Source organism: Sminthopsis crassicaudata, chromosome 2 (assembly GCF_048593235.1).
Source record: "Sminthopsis crassicaudata isolate SCR6 chromosome 2, ASM4859323v1, whole genome shotgun sequence".
Classification (NCBI taxonomy): domain Eukaryota; kingdom Metazoa; phylum Chordata; class Mammalia; order Dasyuromorphia; family Dasyuridae; genus Sminthopsis; species Sminthopsis crassicaudata.
The window spans coordinates 439,280,115-439,300,022 of NC_133618.1; the positions used below are offsets into that span (position 1 = coordinate 439,280,115).

Genomic DNA, 19,908 nt, shown 5'->3' on the forward strand with positions numbered 1-19,908 from the left:
GAGAAAAATCTGGAACATAGGGTTTTGCAGGGGTGAATGCTAAAAACTTATCTTTGCAAATGTTTGGGAAAATGGAATACTATTGATAATAAATAAAACAACTTGATCTTGGCATACTAGGCCTGAAAAACAAAATCAAAAACTCAAAGGAAAAATTTATTCCCCTAATACTAGATGCTATATTACAAGGATAAATAGCTTGAATTAACAACAAATGGTACAATTCCCTAGACCTCTAAACAAAATTTACCATCAGCTTAGAATTTTTATCCTCATACAATACAATGTTTTGCAAGGGTGAATGTTGAAAATTACTCATGTACATGTTTAGAAAATAAAAAACTCTAATTAAAAAAATTAAAAATTAAATTAAAAGAAAAAAAAAAAACCACAAATGCAGTCACAGACATAAGTGAACAATTTTGAAGAGGGAACCCAAGAGTCACTTTAAATGCTTTAACTTTATGTCTATAAAGCCATTAAGATGAATGAATTTTTAAAAAAGAATTTTTATCCTTCATGGTTAGGTAACCAAAATTAAGATACTTTTAATTCATCATCAAAAAGTATTAAAAGCATGACATGCTTCTAGGCACCATCTCTCTTCTTTTTTTTTCTTAACTGGACCAATGCTTTCATTCTCACGGGGGAACTCCTATTGGGAGTTCCTGAAGTTATGGTCATCTTCCAGAAAGAAGGGCAATGATCAGTAGCTATCCCATCATAGACCAGGCAACACAGTTCACACCCTCGACTGACTGCTCACTCTCTTTTTTTCTCCTCTCTGCCCTCCTTCCCTCCTTTCCTTTCTTTTCCTCCCCGCTTCCCCTTCCTACATGTGGTCTGTCCAAAGAAATATAAATTTGCTGAAACCTCATAGGATACCTTGGATTTATAGCAAAACCCTATGTTCTAGATTTTTCTCCCATTCTCCTCTCCACAAGACGACAAGCAATCCTGCATGGGCCAAATATGTGCAATTTTTCTAAATGTTTCCATGTTTGTCATGCTGCACAAGATATTTCTTAAGGCTTGGTCCTTAAGTCCCAAGTCACTCTGGTTTCATAGATTGGCCAACAATATATCCTAAGCCAAGCAACAAGTGGTCTTTGGGGTCTGTTAATAGCAATTATTTCTGTTTTGGCCATAAATCCTGAAGGTCTTTCCCCCCCAGATCAAATTTTTTTAAACTAGGGAAAAAAAGCCATTCTTTAACTTTTTTTTCCATAACTAACCTCAATTTTAGGCAAACTGAAGCCTGTTAAATAAAGACCTTAGTTTACAAAGGCCAATGGCATCCAGGGCCAATTTTCTAGGCGTTTTGATCTCTATCTGGCCCCTGAGAAGAAAGTGAGGTTGGTGACCTGGCACAGCCCTCCTTCCCTTAAATCTGCTTGCATGTTATGGTATGACATCATCTCTCTGATGTCATGGTTGCTTTGAGAAGGACAAACAAGATGCTTGAGACAGAAGAGTTCAACAATTGACCCAAGGGCAAAAGGCCAGTGGTCTGGCAGGAATGAGGTCTTTCTGACTGAAGTCAACTCTCTATTAACTATGCCATACTGCCTCCAAGATAATAAGAAATTCTTTTCAATTAAGCAATCAAAATTTGCATGTAAACTTAGTAAAATTATACAGTGTGCACTTTGCCAGGTAGGGAAGTACAAAGATAAATTAGATACTGACCTCTTTCTTCAGTGACATTTACATAAATAACCCTAATACAAAACAATAAGGTAAGTATAGGGGAGGTTTAAGCCAGGTGTTATGTGAGCTCTATAGAAGGTAAAGGTCTTGGAGAATGGGCAGGTTTCCCAAAGGTAGAGAAAAGGGGAGGTGCTAGAGGGCATTTCAAGTGTAAAAAGTTGAATTATTAAAAACCTGAGGAAAGCACATGAAAAAGAAATTGGGGGATAATTCAGTTGGAGCACAGGAAGAGAGTTGTGTGAGACTTGAGACTGATTCAGAAAGGTGGGATGGCACTGCCTGGAAAGGCAGAGTAAACCTTAGCTTAGGGCTAGGGTTGGTTAACACTTAGATCCTGCCCTATGGCCTCTCTTTTTTTCTCTACCAATAATTACTAAGGATTAATTGTACATAGAAACAATTCCTTTGATAATTTTCTTCAGCTGTTATCCTTCTTTAAGCATAGAATTTCTAGATTTTAAAATCTATACAGCCTATATCTAACAGACGAGAAAAGTGTAATGAAGACTACTGAACAACACAGACCTATCTTTGAATGACCATATATGCTAAATTATAAGCTCAGCCTTTATCTGCTTGTTGAGAATTTCCAGGGAAATCATGGTTCCAATCTTTAGGGAAAAAAAAAAGAAATACAGGAGGATCAGGGATCATAAAAACACAAGAGTTACTGAAACATGAATCTCTTCTGTAACCTCCCTGACAAGTCCTTGAGTCTATGCTGTAGTATCTTTGATAATAGGAACCTCATACCACTACTCACCTCTCAGATAGGCTAAGATGACAGGAAAAGATCATGATGAATCTTTTTCTAAGCTATAGGAAAACTGGGACACTGATACATTGTTGGTGGAACTGTGAACGGATCCAACCATTCTGGAGAGCAATATGGAACTATGTCCAAAGGACTATCAAATTGTGCATACCCTTTGATCCAATAGTATTACTTACTGGGCTTACATCCCAGAGATCTTAAAGGAGAGAAAGGGACCCACATGTGCAAGTGTTTGTGGCAGCTCTTTTTGTACTGACAAGAAACTGTAAACTGAATGGATGTCCATCAGTTGGAGAATAACTGAATAACTTATGGTATATGAATATAATGGAATATTATTGTTTTGTAAGAAACCATCAGCAGGATGAATACAGAGACACTTTGACTTATATGAACTGATGCCGAGTGAAATGAGCAGACCCAGGAGATCATTGTACATAACAAGAGTATATAATGATCAATTCTGATGGACATGGCTCCTTCCAACAATGAGATGATTCAGACCAGTTCCAATGATTTTGTGATGAAGAGAATCATCTACACCCAGAGAGAGGACTGTGGGAACTGAGTGTGGTTCACAACATAGCATTTTCACTCTGTTGTTGTTGTTTGCATTTTATTTTCTTTCTCATTTTTTCATTTTTGATTTGATTTTTCTTGTGCAGCAAGATAATTATATAAATAAAAATGCATATATTGGATTTAACATATTTTTACCATATTGGTAACATATTGAATTACTTGCCATCTAGGGGAGAGGGTGGGGGGAAGGCGGGGAAAAGTTGTAACACAAGGTTTTGCAAGGGTTAATGATGAAAAATTATCCATGCATGTTTTGAGAATTAAAAAACTTAAATTTAAAAAAAGAACTTTAAAAAAGATAATAGGAACCTCAAATTTCAGAGACAGCCTATTCCAATTTTAAGTAACTAATTGTTAGAAAATTCCTTCTTACTGAGTTGAATCTATGGAGGACAAATCATTCCTCCATAAGACAGTCCTTCTCATGGGTTGAAACCATAGCACAATAGTGGTTATCCCTTTGTCTCCTTACATTATTCTCACTGCAAGAGAATGTCAGGGGAAGAGTGAACAAGTGATAGAAAAAAAAAAATTTCATCTAATTTCATGGCCTAGGGAATTTACTGGTTTTATTATCCTAAGGAAGATCCAAACCACCTAGTGAAAGTGTCCTGCAGTCCTTCAGAGGCCTAAGGGAAGAATAAGTATCTTACATCAGAATTGTTTTGATTGAGAAACTTAAAAATTCAAGAGACCCATGGTTTTTCCCTTTTGGTCTGATTTTTCTGGAACAACATGACAAATATGGAAATATATTTAAAAGGATTACACATATTTAATATGAGATTGCTTGCTGTCTTGGGGAGGGGACTGGTAAGGGAGGGAGAGAGGGAGATTACAGTCTTGCAGGAATGAATACTGAAAGTTATCTTTATATGTATTTGGAAAAAATAAAAAAGAAATTCAAAAGGCCTTATGCAATTATCTATTCCAATCATTACCTGAAGCACAAAGTCCTTCAATACTCTTTATAGATCCCATTTCCTATCCAATAAGGAGTGCTAGTTAAGGCACACAAATGACAGGGGAATGCAAGCAAATGCCTCTGGTCTCTAGTCAACGCTCCACTATAGATGCTTCATAAGCACTAACTACAGTGCTACATACACAGGAACTCAAAAGTAATCATTTATTATTGGTTTCCTTCAGTTTCACATAGAGAAGATATTCTCCTTCACACTAAACATCTTTATTGCTTCCTGAGTACAAATTTATATTACCTGAGTACAAATTTCCACCTCCCCCCTCTAATCTCTTTCCATCAGCAATAATTCCACAACTTCAAGAGTTAAGGAAGCTGCCTGAGGCACCAACTAGACATTCTTAAATGACTTGCCCAGGCCCATAAAGCCAAATGTAGGAGGCAGGACTTGAATCTGGGTCTTCCAGTCTCAGAAGCCAGATTTCTAAGCATTATGCCATACTGCATTCTCTCATTAAAAAAAAAAATTAAAGACAAAAATTTACCCTATCATGTGAATGAATTATTATTTTTATTTCTATAGTCACCTGACTATTATTTTTATTTCTAAAGAAGTCACCTGAACCAACCAATATTGACTACAATGAAGGAAATCCTTTAATATCCCCCTCCCCAACCATCATTTTTCAGCTTTTTTATTTGTAGTCTTTCTTCATTAGAATATAAACTCTGAGGACAAAAACTTTCTTTTTATATGTATTAGTATCATTAGCACATTAGTCACTAATAAATGTTTGTTTCTGTCATTCTCAAGATACAAACACTTCTGGCTTTTCTGCAGGTTTCTTCAAAGAGTGACTTAATGACAATTTATGTGAACTTGCCAAAGGAAATGGAGGAGGGAAGGAGGCAAGAAGGGGACCATTACTTATGGTTCAAGGACAGGTGGGATCCAGAGACAAAAGATGGGTAAGGGGAGAGATCATGGAGCACTTAGTTGAGTGTGGGATGGGATGGAAGAGGATAAAGGTAAAGAAAGAGGGGAGGGGAAAGAGAGAGAGAGAGAGAGAGAGAGAGAGAGAGAGAGAGAGAGAGCGCGAACGCACGCAGGCATGCACAGTACTTTGTAATAAAGTACTATGTTTTTTTTTAAATGTAAATTTCTTCCAGAATTCTTTATGTAAAGTCAAACTTGTGTAATGCAATTTTATATAAAGTGAAAACTCTGTATTAAGAAAATCACTTTATTTAGTAAGGCAAAAAAAAAAAAAAACAAAAACAAGAAAAAAAACACTACTGGGTTCAAATCCTTGCAATCTCTGTGACCATGTAATTTTCTCATCTATAAAATCAGGTTGGCCTCAAGATCCCTTCCTTCTAAGATCCTTTCCAGATCTAGAACTATGACTTGTGATCCTGTGACCTGTTAAAGACTCAGTTTTCTCATCAATAAAAAGAAAGCTCTATTTCTAAGGTCCCTCTGAGCTTTAAAATCCTTAATGGATGCATGGCCATCCAGACTCTGCCTGAACTTCTATTTGATTATTTTCCTTGACAGGAAGCATTCCCATTCTACTGATAAATTTGTTTACTATTTAAAGTTTTTTTTTTTTCCTGACATTAAAACGTGTTTCTTAAATTTTGTGCCATAAAAATTTTGCCCATATCAGAATGGTGACCTGTACAAATAATTAGAAGGGATTTTATTTCATTTGATCTATGAACAGGTCAAGATGGTAATACTAACTCCATTTCACAAATTAGACATTGAGAAAAGTTCAGAGATCAGGAAACCAAGTCCTAGACTTTTTTAAATTAAAATATACCTTCAGATATTTAATAACTGCTATCACATTTACTCTTACTGTTTTTTTCTACTGCTCTTGGGATGAGATGACATAGTTCCTAAGGCCTCACTATCCCCTTTGACCTCAAGGATCTTTCTTGTTTCCTACTTTTTCAAATGATTTTACTACAATAGTGAAAATCCCTCCTTCTTTGTGTCCCATAATGCTAAGCAGTATGATACAATAGAAATAATCAAGGACTTGGGAGTCAGGAAGGCTTTCATTCAAATGTTACCTTTGATACTAATACTGATGTGATCCTGGGGAAGTCACCAAGTCATATAACCTTTTAGAGCCTAAGTTACACTCCATGTGAAATGGGAATAATAGTGGAACTCTAGAGGCTGTTGTCTAAGGATCAAATGACAGTGTATATAAAGTGTTCTGCAAACATTAAAGCACTATATAAATGTAAACTATTACCTTTTAATCTCATGAACCACTTTATTTACCATAACTATTTCTGAATTAACCTTAGAAATGGTTTGTTTTTACATGCCTCCAAACTCACCTGGCAGTTCTCTATCTCCACAATCTCCAATTTTCTGGTAGAGCCACCCTCCTTCATCCCTATGTGCCAAAAGTTGGCCAGAGAAGACATTCTAAACCCTGAAGATCTCTGCAGCAGGCCCAGAAGGGTGGGAGATGGGGAAGTCCTGCAGCTGCAAAGCAGAAGAAAATGAGTCTGCAATGTGCTTAATGTAAAACTCAGCTAACCTACATCATCATATTCATACAACAAAAACCTTTAAGGTAGACAACAACTAGCCCGAAATTATAACAGATTTAACTAGTGTTTCTATATAGCTGTTATCATTATGATTACATTTTGACCCTACCATGAGTACCAGCCAAATGTACCATAATAAAGAAGCTGAAAAAGAAATCAAGAAAATAAACTTGGAAAAATGACTAAGTACACCCTGAAGAAATCCTGGCTACTGACACTCAATTTTATAAGGGTTGGAGGATCCATAATCAGATATCTTAAAGAAGATGAACAATATCATTTTCCAAAAAAGGCAACTAAGAGGACATCAGCAACTATAAATTCACTTGCCTACTTTCAGATAGATATAAAATATTATAAAAATAATGTGTATACACAGGTAATCATGACGAACAAGAAGGGAACAGGCAGGCTTTCAATTAAGATTCAATACAGCCACATATGTGATTCAAAAGTATAATAATAACATTTATATGGTGATTACTATGTGCCAAGCACTGTGCTAAGTACTCTACAAATATTATTTCATTTGATCCTCATAACAATGGTAGGAGGTAGATATTATTATCCCCATTTTACAGATGAGGAAACTGAAGCAAACAGAAATTAAGTAACTTGCCTAGGGTCATAAAGCTAATAAATATCTGAAGCCAGATTTAATCGAAGTTTTCAGGACTTTAAATCAGGTATTATCTATTGTGATGTCTAGTTGCCAGATTTCTTCTATTTATTTCTTGTTTTTAAAGCACCTGACTAGGTAGAGCAAATAAGTAAGACTTATCCACCAAGATTCATGCATTTGTTAAAAACACAAGATTATTGGACTGAAAAACAAAAACAAAAACACAGAAATAACTTTGTTCAATTCTTTAATCAGTCTCAAAGTGACATAAAACAGGAAAACCAATTCACTAAAGTATTAGCTCCTGTTATAAAAGATTCTTTTTGACAAAATCCCAATGAAAGAGATCCCTTTATGAAGGATAAAGTAGTTCAGAAATTTCTATCTCCAGGAAAGACTATACTGGTCTCTTCATTGAGAATTAGGAACAATCAAAAGAGCTTAAGATTCACCTGAGACAAAAAAAAAAAGTTGAAAAATGCATAACATTCCTAGATCATTACATGATGGTAGATGGACAATCCACTGAATTTGTCCAACATGTATTTATGTACCTGTCAATGAATACTAAATTCGTGCTCAAAAAAGCTGGATTGCCTTTGGGAAATTATATAGCACATTCAATGATATTTCCCTATTAACACTAAAAACCATCTTTTGAACACCAATAATCTTATAATGTTTACATGGCTAAAAATCATGCAATACCAAAATGTCAAAAAAATTTTTTTTAAAAATCGAAGTTTCTGCTAACCCAAATGATCACTGAGAGAGATAAAAAAATAAACTACTGGACAAAAATGCTCTTTACAAAAATAAGGTCAAAATGGGTAAATTATTTAGAAGGTGATATCATAAGTAGCAGAGTAGAGAACTCATCAGTTCTATGGATAAGTAAAGAGTTTAATAACCAAATAAGACATAGAGAAAACCTGAAAATGTAAAACAGACGTTTGATTACATTAAATTACAAAGGTTCTGCACAAATAAAACCAATGCAGCCAAAATCAGAAGGAAAGCAGGAATCTGGAGGAAAAAAATTTACAATAAGTTTTTCAAAGGCCTCCTTTCTCAATAGTCACATGAAAAAATGCTCAAAATGACCCCTGATTAGAGAAATGCACATTAAAATAACTTTAAGGTTTCACCTCATACTTATCATATTGGCTAACATGACAGAAAGGGAAAAGGACAAATGCTATAGAGGATACGAAAAAACTGGGCCAGTAACATACTGTAAGTTGATCTAACCATTCTGTAGAACAATTTGGAACTATACCGAAAGAAATATAAAACTAACCTAGCAAAACCATTACTAGGTCTATATCCCAAAAACATTAAATAAATGGGAAAAGGACCTATTTGTACTTACTTAAATACTTAAAGCAGCTCTTTTTATGGTGGCAAAGAACTAGAAATTGAAGGGACACCTATGAATTGAGGAATGGCCTGAGCAAGTGGTGGTATATGATTATAATATAGTACTATTATGCTCTAATAAATGAAGAGCAGGATGGTTTCAGAAAAACATGGGAAAATTTATATGAACTTATGAAAGTGAAATGAGAATTAAAAAAAAAAAAAAAAACATTGTACATCGTAATAGCAATATTGTAGCAAAGGACCCAAAATGAAAAATTCTATCCACCTTCAGAGAGAGCGGATGAATTCTGAGAGCAGACTGAACCATCTTTTTTTCACTCTACAATTTGTTTATTTTGCTTTTTGGCAGCATGACTAATATGGAAATAAGTTTTGCCTAACTTCATATGTATAATTGATATCATATTGCTTGTCTTCTCCATGAGTGGAGGTGGAGGGAAGGAGAGAATTTACAACTCAACATTTAAAAAAAAAATGAACATTAAAAATATACTTTACAAACATTTTAAAAAAGGAAAACAAGTAGTCAAAAGTAGGCTACTATTTATTACTAATCATGACTTGTGTACAAAGAAGTAGTATAAAAGACATCAATTGGGAATGGGTCAAGTCAAAAGATGGTCCCTTTTACTTGTCAATTATAAAAAGCCCTAAAAAACTTTGGTACCAGTACACTTGGTAGATTTATAGGAGGTCAAGGACAATAATCACATAAGACAAGTTGTGGATGAGTTGTGAGCTGTATCACTAGAGAAAAAAACAATTCACTTAAAAAACTACTAAATAATAATCCTTTAACATTTCTCTAGTGCTTTAAGATTTACAAAGTATTTTCCTCATAACAAGCCTATGAAGTAGGTAATATGAGCTTTATCATCACCATCTTACAAGTGAAATGATTAGCCCAAGTTTACACATCTAGAAAGCAAATTCAGGTTTCCTAATTCTACAACCACTGTTCTGTTTCACTTTAGTACATTTCCTCTTTCTCTCTGCCCCTGTAAAAGTGATACAGGTCAGTTTGAATATTAACAATAAAAAGAAGCTGCTGATTAGTAGCTAATATGACTCTTAACAGTTCTGTTGAATCATCTGGCTTTAAAAGGTTCTATCATGATAAAGGTGACTGCTGAGCAAGACCTTACTGGTTCTACTATAGCCCTACAAAAGGTAGTCCCTAACCCAGAAAACACAGGTATTCTTGGGTATCTCAAAACTTCTTAAAGTATGGGTCTTAACTCCACATGGGAGGAGGGGATTGCAAAAATTTGGTAAAAGTAAAAGGTATTAAATATTCTATTAAGATTTAATTCTTTATGTAAAAATAAATAAGCTCATCCAACTCATTAGTATTCAAATTTATTTTCATCTTTAATAAATAGTAAAAATCATCAATATACCGAAGAATTGTTTTAATATAAATTTATGACTTACTATCAGCAAATGTTTGATTTGTATACCTCTTTTATATACCTATATACAACAGGTTGTGTAAAAATTTCCCGTGGAAAAAGTTTCAGAAGTCCTGAGGCAGCTATGTCACATATGCAGCTATTTCAAGTTAAAGAAGTGAACAAAACTGAGATCCTCTCTATAGTAAAAGAAATGGTAACTAATTTATCTAATTTAATGGTCCACAGGAGATGATTATGTTCTTCAACAACAATACTATATAATGATCAATCTGATGGATGTGGCCATCTTCAACAATGAGATGAAAACAAATCAACTCCAATAGAACAATAATGAATTGAACCAATTACACCCAGTGAAAGAACTCAGGGAAATGAGTGTGAACCAGTACATAGAATTCCCAATCCCTCTATTTTTGTCCGTCTGCATTTTTGATTTCCCTCACAGGTTAATTGTACACTATTTCAATGTCTGATTCTTTTTGTGCCGCAAAATAACTATATGGCCATGTATACATATATTGTATTTAACCTATTCTTTAACATATTTAACATGTATTGGTCTACCTACCATCTGGGGGAGGAAGTAGGGGGAAGGAGGGGAAAAACTGGATCAAAATGTTTTGCAACTGTCAATGCTGATTACCCATACATATAACTTTTAAATAAAAAGCTATAATTAAAAAATAATAATTTAATGGTCCAGATCCTATATTTAAACATACAAGGGAAGAAAAAATAATGCCATCCCTCCACCCTTGTTTTCACTGCCCCTTTTCTGACACCAGAGTTCCAAATTGCAGGGGCTAAAGGAACTCTTAGATGTCAACTAATTCAGAGATTCTTAACCTGTGGGTTTTTTTTGTTTGTTTTTGTTTTGTTTCTTTTTTAAATATTTTGATAATTGAAATTCAGGATGATTGGTTTCCTTGGTAAATCATATGTATTTTATTTTATGCATTTAAGAACATGATTCTGAGACAGGGTCTATTTTTAAAATTTTTTAAATTAATTTTATAATTATAACATTTTTTTGACAGTACATATGCATACGTAATTTTTTTACATTATTCCTTGTACTCCCTTCTGTTACAAATTTTCCCCTCCTTCCCTCCCCCTCCTTCCCTAGATGGCAGGCATTCAAAACCGTCTGTTTTAAATGTCACCTAATTGCCAAAAGAGTCAATGACAGAAAAAATATTTGTGGCAGCCCTTTTCGTAGTATATAGAAACTAGAAATTAAATGGATGTCCTTCAATTGGAGAATGGCTGAATAAATTGTGGTATATAAACGTTATGGAATATTATTGTTCTGTAAGAAATGACCAGCAGGATGATTTCCAAAAAGCCTGGAGAGACTTACATGAACTGATGCTAAGTGAAATGAGCAGAACCAGATCATTATAACTTCAACAATACTATAAGATGATCAATCCTGATGGTCATGGCTCTCTTCAACAATGAGCTGAACCAAATCAGTTCCAAATAATGAAGAGAACCAGCTACACCCAGCAAAAGAACTATGGGAAATGAGTGTGCACCACAACATAGCATTTCCACTCTTTCTGTTAGTGTCCGCTTGAATTTTTGTTTTCCTTCTCAGATTATTTTTACCTTATTTCTAAATATTTTTCTTGTGTAGCAAGATAACTGTATAAATATGTATACACATATTGTATTTAACATATACTTTAACATATTTAACATGTATGGTATTACCTGCCATCTAGGGGAGGAGGTGGGGGAAAGAAGGGGAAAAGTTGGAACAGCAGGTTTTGCAAGGCTAAATGCTGAAAAATTATCCATGCATATGTCTTGTAAATAAAAAGCTATAACAAATAAGTTTTTAAAAAGAGAGAGAATCTATGGCAGGGAAAAAAAAAAAAAAAAGGTAAAAGGATCTCTAAACTAGAGAATAAAATCTGAACTCCTTAACCTGGCACATCTTGGTTAGGACCTGATAAGTCCCTTCTACATACATCTTCCCTTTCTGAATTTTATATTACCCTCATTTCATGCACTCTACATTCCAGCCAAACTAGACTACTAGTGGTTCTCAAATTTGCCATGCCATCTCCTTCCTCCATATAATCTGTCCTCCAAGCATGGAATTAATTTACCTCTTCATTTCTATTTTTCAGAATCCTTCAGAATTCAGAAGGTTCAAATTCAGATGCCTTTCCAGATTGCACCTCTAATTCCTCTCACCCCAGGTGAAAGTCTTCTTTTCTTCCTCCAATTTTCCTATGGCATCTTTTCTGGATCTCTCTTTTATCACATATTGTACTTATGTGTGTAAGTCATATCACCCAACAAATTATAAGCTTTTTGAATGAATGAAAAAGCATTTATTACTGACTATGTAATAGGTACAATCCTAAACATTGGGGATACATATACAAAAACAAACAAACCACAAGACAATCTGTCTTAAAAGAGCTTACATTCTCTAATGGGGGAAGCAATATATATATATATATGAAAGTGTTTTGGTCAAGGAAGATGGTAAAGATGTCATTTTGTAACTTTATAGCCTTAGCATCTAATACAGGTACTTACTAATATTTTTTTTTTAATGAATTCAGTTATTCACTGATTCAACACTTCTTAAGCATCTATTATATAAATGAACACTGTGTTACATGCTGGAAAGATATAGTTTAGATAAAATAAGTTTGTATAAGTTTCCTACTGAAATTTACATCTTAGCAGTGGGATAAAAATATTACACTCTAAGTGCATTACAGATCTATAATAGTTCAACTAGCTCATTTTACAGATAAAGGAGCTGAGGCCTAGAGAGATTAAGTGGCTTACACAAATTCTTATGGGTTTCAACTGGTAGAACCTGGATACTTAGAGCCAGACCTTCTGGCTCCAAATTAACTTCTTTTCTACTCCATAAACTTTAACTTTTATCAAAACCAATTAAATCAAAGCAGCTTGAAAATAATTACATCACCATCAAAAGGGATTACAACTGCACAGGAAAATAATGAAGGTTATAATGTGGTTGAAGCGCTGATTTCGAGTATTTCAAGAGAAAAATAAAACTTAAATTCAACTAATTAAAATCTTTCAAAGCAAAAATAAATTGTTTCTCTCTATCCTCGACTCCGTTGCTCCTAAAATACTTAACAGTAGCTCTACACAAATGAAATATTTAACATATTTTCTGAGGAAGGGAAATTTTTTAAATGTAAGAAATTTTGCATCCCCCTCAAACAAGAAAGGCAATCTAGTATAAAGGATAGTGAACTGGACTTCCAGTAAGGAAGACTCCAAATCAAATATTGTATTATTTATTAGTTATATAACTGAACAAATCACAACCTCCATCAACCTTAGTTTTCTCATTTGTAAAATGGAGATAAGAATAGTATCTTAATCACAATGTTATGAGAATCAAATGAGATAATATATGTAAAGCAATTACAAACTTTAAAGTGCTAGGATAAATGTGAGTTAGAAAGGTGCCAAAAATGGTGTGAAATTTGAAAATCATTACTGATTAGAGAAAACAATGAATGAGGTGACAACTGAGTTGAGAACTAAAGGGTTAGTAAGGATTCAACACAAGAGGATAATGAGGACAATCTGTATTTGTTATCCAATTTGTTTTAAGCATTCCATGAAGAGAGGGGAACAAAAACAAACAAGAATGAGTAGGTAGGAAGCCCCCAAATGTAGAAAGTCTAGAACTCCTGGCAAAGAAATATGAACTTTATGGTAGGCAATAAAGGACTTTTTAAGCAGAAGAGCTCCCTGTCTATACACATGAGAAAACATTTTCTGGCAGTAATAATAGGATGGATTTGAGAAGGTTAAGAGCTCCCTAAAAAAGAGATAGTGAATAGAAATGAGGACGTGTGGAGGGTAATAGCATTAGTAAGAAGGGAATGGATGAATGAGATGTCACAGAGGAATGGGTAGAATTTAGAATCCAGTTGGATATGAGAGATGAGAAAAAGGAAAGGCTAAGCGATAACTCCAAAGTTTTGAATATAGGAGGCACAATGAATGGTGGTAGATCAGACAAAAACAGGGAAGACAGGAGGAGAGCCCAAAAAAAGAAATAAGCTTGGTTTCCAACATGTTTGTCTGAGGTGCCAAGAGGACATCTAGGTGAAGCTTTATTGTAGATAGTTGGAGATGCAGATCTAGAGGTCAGAACACAGGTCAGGTTTGGAGATAGAGATTTGGGAGTTATTTGCATAGAGGTAGTAATTGGAAGTAGTGGGAGTGAATGTTCGCTTGTCAATAGAAAATGCAGAGAGAAGTTTGGGCTGAATACAGATGAATGGTCATTAAGACATAGAGACCAAAGTGAAGAGGTAGTGAAGGGCACAGAAAAAAAGATGTGAAAAGTCAAAACAAAACAAAAGCCAGCTGGAGTGTCTCTGAAGCCAGCAGGGAAGAATATTCAATAAAAGAGGGTATTCAACAGCGTTAAAAGACACAAACAAGTCAAGGGATTGGAAACCATTAGATATGATGATTACAATGATTCCAGACAGAAAAGTTTCAATAGCTGAAAACTAAAATCACAACTTAACGGAAAAAATGGGTAATGAGGATGTGTAGGTATCTGGTATAGACAACTTTTCAAGATAGTTTAGCAGCATAAGAGAAAATGATGGGATGCTAGTAAGCGGATATGTTAAAATGAACATATTTGTAAACCGAGAAGCTACCAGTGGAGGAGAGACTGAAGAGACTAAGAGAGCAGCCTTCTGAAATAAGGTGATTAAAGAACATGAGATCAGGTAAAAAAAGAAAAAGTAAAAAGTCAGAACTAACTTCTGGTGACCAGAAGAAAGGAGATAGATTATGAGGAATTTTAAAGTCACTAAGTGTTCTTTTTAGTGAAAGAATAGGAAGATGAGAAAAGCTTAGAACCAGTGACTTTGAGGAAAGGGAGGTGATAAAATCTGGGCAGAGAACATTACTCCAATCTTCTAATTTTACAGATGTGAAAACTGAGACAAAATGAAATATTAACGTGATTTGTCTTAAACCACATAGGAGTGGCAGCGCCTGACAGCTATGGTCCAATGCCTTTTCAAGACCATTGTGCTGCTTCACACAACTGATTTGTTTTCCAAATTTCAAATTTTCCCAAATGTACAAGTTTAATAATAATGTAATTTACCAAACAAAATCTTTCAATTGCTCCTTAAAGCGACACTAGTAACTCCTCTCCGGCTTTTTCAAGCCCTTCACAACCTGGCCCCACTCTCTCTCTCCAACTTTGTTATGCATTACTCCGCTTCCCACACTACGACCGAACTGGGCTTCCCCCTGCCCTGCACAGCCGGCACCGCCACTTGCCATTTGTGTCTGTATTGCACCCCCTCCCGCCGGGAGGACAGCCTCACTTCCCCGAGAAGCAGATCAATCAAGACCTTCTGCCCAACCTTTCCTGACACCCCCACCTGCAGCGCCCTCCTTCCCCAATGCACTTCTTTGAATTTATTCCGTGAAGTTTTAAGCCTTTAAAGCTAGATTTCAGGCTCTCTGAGGACAAGGCCTTTCTTGTGTATTCTCAGCACTTTGTACGATGCTCCGGCCAACTGGTTCAATAATATTGAGTTCAGTGGGCTCGGAGGGAGCTCCGGCCACGGACGTGATTCCCAGCTCTGCGCCTGGCTTCCTCGCCCCCTGCAAAGATGACCTCCCCGAGTGACCCCTCGGACTGTGGGGGCGGGGGGGGGGGCGGTGTCCTCCCCTGGTGATCACCCCCGCACAATGCCACCGCTTTGGTGTACATACAACACAGCCAGGCCCCGGGCATCTCGAGGCTTCATCTCTTCTCCCCACTTTAAGGGACTAGGGAACCTCAGAGGGTTAGCATGCTCCTTTGTAGCGCCCGCTGTCAAACTCCCCGCCCAGGGCTCTGCCTCAGTAGTCCTCCCAAGTCCTTCCTTCCCCTCCTCCATCTCCCCGGAGCACATTAGCGCACACACACCCGGCCCGGTAAACCCGGCACACAATGAGGTGGGCCTGCCCTGCCTGCCCGCCTGGGTCGGGGCTTGGACACCTGCCTCCCCCGGCCCGGCTAAGGGTTTGGGAGGCGGAGCTCGAGCTCGGGCACCACGGAGAAGCACCCCCCCCTTCCCCACTGCAGGCCTGACCCTGCCCCCCCACTCCAGCCCCGGCCCCCCGCAGGCCGGGGCCAGCTCCCCAACATGGCGGCGGCGGCGGGGACACGAGCGAGCCCGGCGGCGGGCGGGTGGCTGCTCCTGGCCCGACCGAGCCTGTCATCCGCCCCGCGCGGCGGCGCCATTTTCCCGGGGCCGGGAACTAAGCTAGTCCCATTCGCGTCCCGTCCCACCCCACCCCCCGGACCCGGCCCGAGCTCCAGCCTCTGTCTCACCTGCGGCCCGGCCAGGGGCCTCCGACGGCGGCCCACTCCGGCCCGTGGCCTGCGAGCGCCGCTCTGTCCGTCTCCGCGGCCCGGAGAGCCGGACAGCGGGACACCGGGACTCCCGGACCCGGCAGCGGCCTCAGACCCGGCGGGGAGGGGGAGGGGAGGGGACCGGGGCCCGGGAGGGGGAGGGGAAGGGGAGAGGGAGGGGGAGGAGCGGGGCGGGGCCGGGCAGGCGGGGGCCCCGTGCACGTGACCGGAGCGAACGTCCCCGGGAGCTCGGGGCGGCCGCACGCACGCGCGCCCGGGCCCGGCCCGCCCCACCCCGCCCCGCCCTGGTCCCTCCTGGATGGAGCTCCGATTTCCCCTCTATCTCCACCTCCCGATCCTCAGCAGTTTTTTATTTCTCATGAGCCCCAAGTTATTCTTCGCTAGCCTTGAACCCTTGGTCTCTTTCTCCGGGCAAGATTCCGCATTCCTCGATTCTCCGTAGTCCGGGCCCGCGGTACCCCCCCTCTTTTCGCAATCCTCAGCTTGAGAGGACCGTGTCCCCTGTGGTTTGCCTTCTTAAGGAAATGGTGGCGAAGAATTGGTCGTGTTCTCCAGAGCCCAGGCCCTCCGCGCTTGACCCATGGTCTGCCCTCCACAAATGCTGCGGAGGCAGTGGCAGGCCCGGCCCCAAACCTCCTCCCTCCGGACGTGCGCTTTTCGGAGTCCAATGTCCTCGGCTCCGGCACATTCAGAGTGATTTACTAGAGTAGTTTTACCTTTATGACACTGGGAGGTCTCAGTTCCTATTCTATAAAACATTTTAAATCTGTAAAATCATATTTCATGTCCTGCATGTTATATTTGGGGACTAATAGGGCATCTACATACATAGAGCCATAAGATCATAAGACTTAAGAGTTTAAATGGCCCATTGAGAAGCAGGAGACAGGAAACTGAAATTAGGGAAGGGGCTGAGGCCGGAAAGAGGTGAGAGACCTGCAGGAATGGCCTAAAACTACGGAGATCTGAAGTCGCTGTTGACTCGGAGGAGCAGCGTTGCGCATGTGGGGGCAAGGAGAGAGGACTGGGTTGGGAACCAGAACAATTAGATGGACGGGACAACACAAATTGAAGGAACCCAGATTGTTTAAAAATGAGAAGTAGCGGCAGCTAGGTGGCTCAGTGGATAGAGCACCAGCTCTGAATTCAAGAGGACCCGAGTTCAAATGTGATCTCTGAGTTTCCTCTCAACTCTTGGATTCCATGCTTTGAGTAAACTCAAGGTAGAGCACCTTGGGTGTGGACTCTCTTCTCTGGGCCTCAGTTTCCACTCATCTCCATACAACTAGAAGTTTCCAACATGAATATGCAATGAGCTATGAGGAAGAAAGTACCAGATGTCACATGCCCCACTCCATCCCACTTCCAGGACACAGCCTATTAAGGAAAATTAAAGAGAGGTTGGGAAGGTCCACTTTACCTCTCTAGGGCCCTTTTTTGATGAATTTCATGAGACTGAATTGTTTATGGGTTGGTTAGGGGTGATACTGCCCAGAGGTAGAGAGGTTGTCTAAAAGGCCTCCAAGGTAGCAGATAACCTAACTTGCAGATAATTAGAAGCTTAAATGAGGAGACTTCTTTCTCCCCAAAATTCAGCCATCTGTCCAACTTTGACCTGGAGACCACCTAACAGACCAAACCAGAGATAAGATTTCTTAAGCAACTTTCTCTTTAATTCCTCTTGGGAAGTGGAAGCCCCTGAGCTGTTACCCGCCCCCCCTCCCACCCTTATGTGGCCCCTTCTCCCTGTACCACTCCCTCAGATCCTCACTATTTCTGGGACAGAGATAAGGAAAAAGAGGGCCCACTGCTTCTGGATGGTGAATTTTAAAAAACCAAGTCATTTAAGAAATGAGACTGGGGAGAGGGTAGGGCAAAGATGCAGAGGGTGGGTGGGAGAGAAGGATGATTAGGGCCAGTGGGGTGGGGGTTTTTTTGTTTTTGTTTTGTTTTTAAGCAAGCATTTCCCTAAACCTCTCAAGAATGGGGACTTTTGGGAGGAGGCAAAACCATTCTAGTTTTCTCCAGAGATTCCTCAGGCCACACCCATCAACTGTAGAATTTGTCAATTATTCTGGAATTGAGTTTGATAGAAATCTCCTCTGGTCCCCAGGCCCTGGGCAGAGCTCGAAGGCACCAACTGGGAGCCTCTGGTCTTCAGACCCACTCTGTGCCTGTCCCCCCCCCCTCCCTTGCCCAGGGGGAGGCAGGGCTCCTTGGGGCTCTTGGAACATGCAAAGGGTATTTGTGCTGCAGCGCCTGCCCCTGCCCCACCCACCCACTTCTACAAGATGGTGGCACCAGCGCCATCTGGGCTTCGAGGGTCCTTCACCCCAATGATGAAATTGTTGGTTCTCCGACCTCCGTGGACCCAGGACAGAACATCTACCTTCTCAACCCGATGGCCCCGAGCTTCCAGGAACTCAACCTCTTCTTCTGTGAATTCACCTGAAAGAAATTACATGCAACAAAATCAATTTAAACAGAATAAGTATCTCCTCTGTATAGAACTCTCCTCTGGGTGTTCAGTAAACTCAAAAAAACTCACAATCAGGAGGCCAAGAGATTTATTTTCCAGGACTAGACAGTCTTGTTTGTCCATAGCAAGTTGTAGACAATTTCAGCACCTCTAGAAAATCCCCATCCTTTCCAAAATTTCCAGTCTCCCAAAACTCTTTAATAGAGACAATCCCAACATTCTCTAGAGATCAGATTAGAAGAGTCAATTCCCCTGAAGAATTAAAACTATCAGAATAAGAAGGTATTGTAGAGATCATCTATTCCAGCCCTTACACGGTACACATGAAGTAATGCCAGATAGCTTAACTCTGGGACTTGCCCAAGGTCACACAACTAGTTTGTTATAGAGTTGTCAGTCACTAGCACTAGTCCAGCTCTCCCATTTTACCAGATTACTCAATCAATTAGCATTTATTGAGGTTCTTTGGGAATATTTCTTTGGCAGCTATGTGAAAGAGACTGGAAAAGAGATGGGTTTGAAGCTGGGAGACCAACTACAAGTCCAGGCCCAGGGGAAAAGTAATAAGGATGAAGGGAATGAGGGCTAGAGAGATGAGGGGATTGGCTTAAAACCGGTTGTTGTCCTTTGTTCTAGAAGAAGACCCAAATGACATCACTGTGTTAGAATTAAGTTACAATGTGTCTGACTGTGGCTGATCAGACCAATGAGCTCAGAATGCTCTGCCACAGGTCAGACACAAATAATCCCTCTGAATATTTGGGTGGCTTCTCTAATTTTGTGCCTCTTGTGATTAGGGAGGGGGATAATTCAAATCTGTTTTGCTCAAACACAGCATCTTTTAAATCACATGATTATTGTCATAGATAAATAAATTAGAAGAGTAGCATCTAGTCCAACCATCCTCATTTTAAAGGTAGAAAACATAAGTCCCAGAAAGGGGAAGCTAGCTGAAAACCACTCCGAAAGCTTAGTGATAAATCTCCTAAGAGTAGTCTGGGAGTAGGTGGGAGGCAAGAGGGCACTGA

General features: G+C 39.0%; 2 protein-coding genes across 5 annotated transcripts in view; both read right to left on the reverse strand.

Moving 5' to 3' along the window:
- The window catches only part of NCOA6 (nuclear receptor coactivator 6), a 71,716-nt gene extending 55,137 nt beyond the window's left edge, over nucleotides 1-16,579 (reverse strand). For all 3 annotated transcript variants that reach the window (XR_012486724.1, XM_074292441.1, XM_074292440.1), the window contains exons 1-2: nucleotides 16,360-16,579; nucleotides 6,348-6,498 (exon numbers count right to left, since the gene is read on the reverse strand). The gene's annotated coding sequence lies outside the window, so the exon portion shown is untranslated. The remainder of the gene's footprint in view (nucleotides 1-6,347; nucleotides 6,499-16,359) is intronic.
- A 1,473-nt stretch (nucleotides 16,580-18,052) lies between these two features.
- The window catches only part of GGT7 (gamma-glutamyltransferase 7), a 57,180-nt gene continuing 55,324 nt past the window's right edge, over nucleotides 18,053-19,908 (reverse strand). For both annotated transcript variants that reach the window (XM_074292462.1, XM_074292461.1), the window contains exon 15: nucleotides 18,053-18,849. In XM_074292462.1, the coding sequence (XP_074148563.1) occupies nucleotides 18,686-18,849 (164 nt within the window). In that variant the 3' untranslated portion in view covers nucleotides 18,053-18,685. The remainder of the gene's footprint in view (nucleotides 18,850-19,908) is intronic.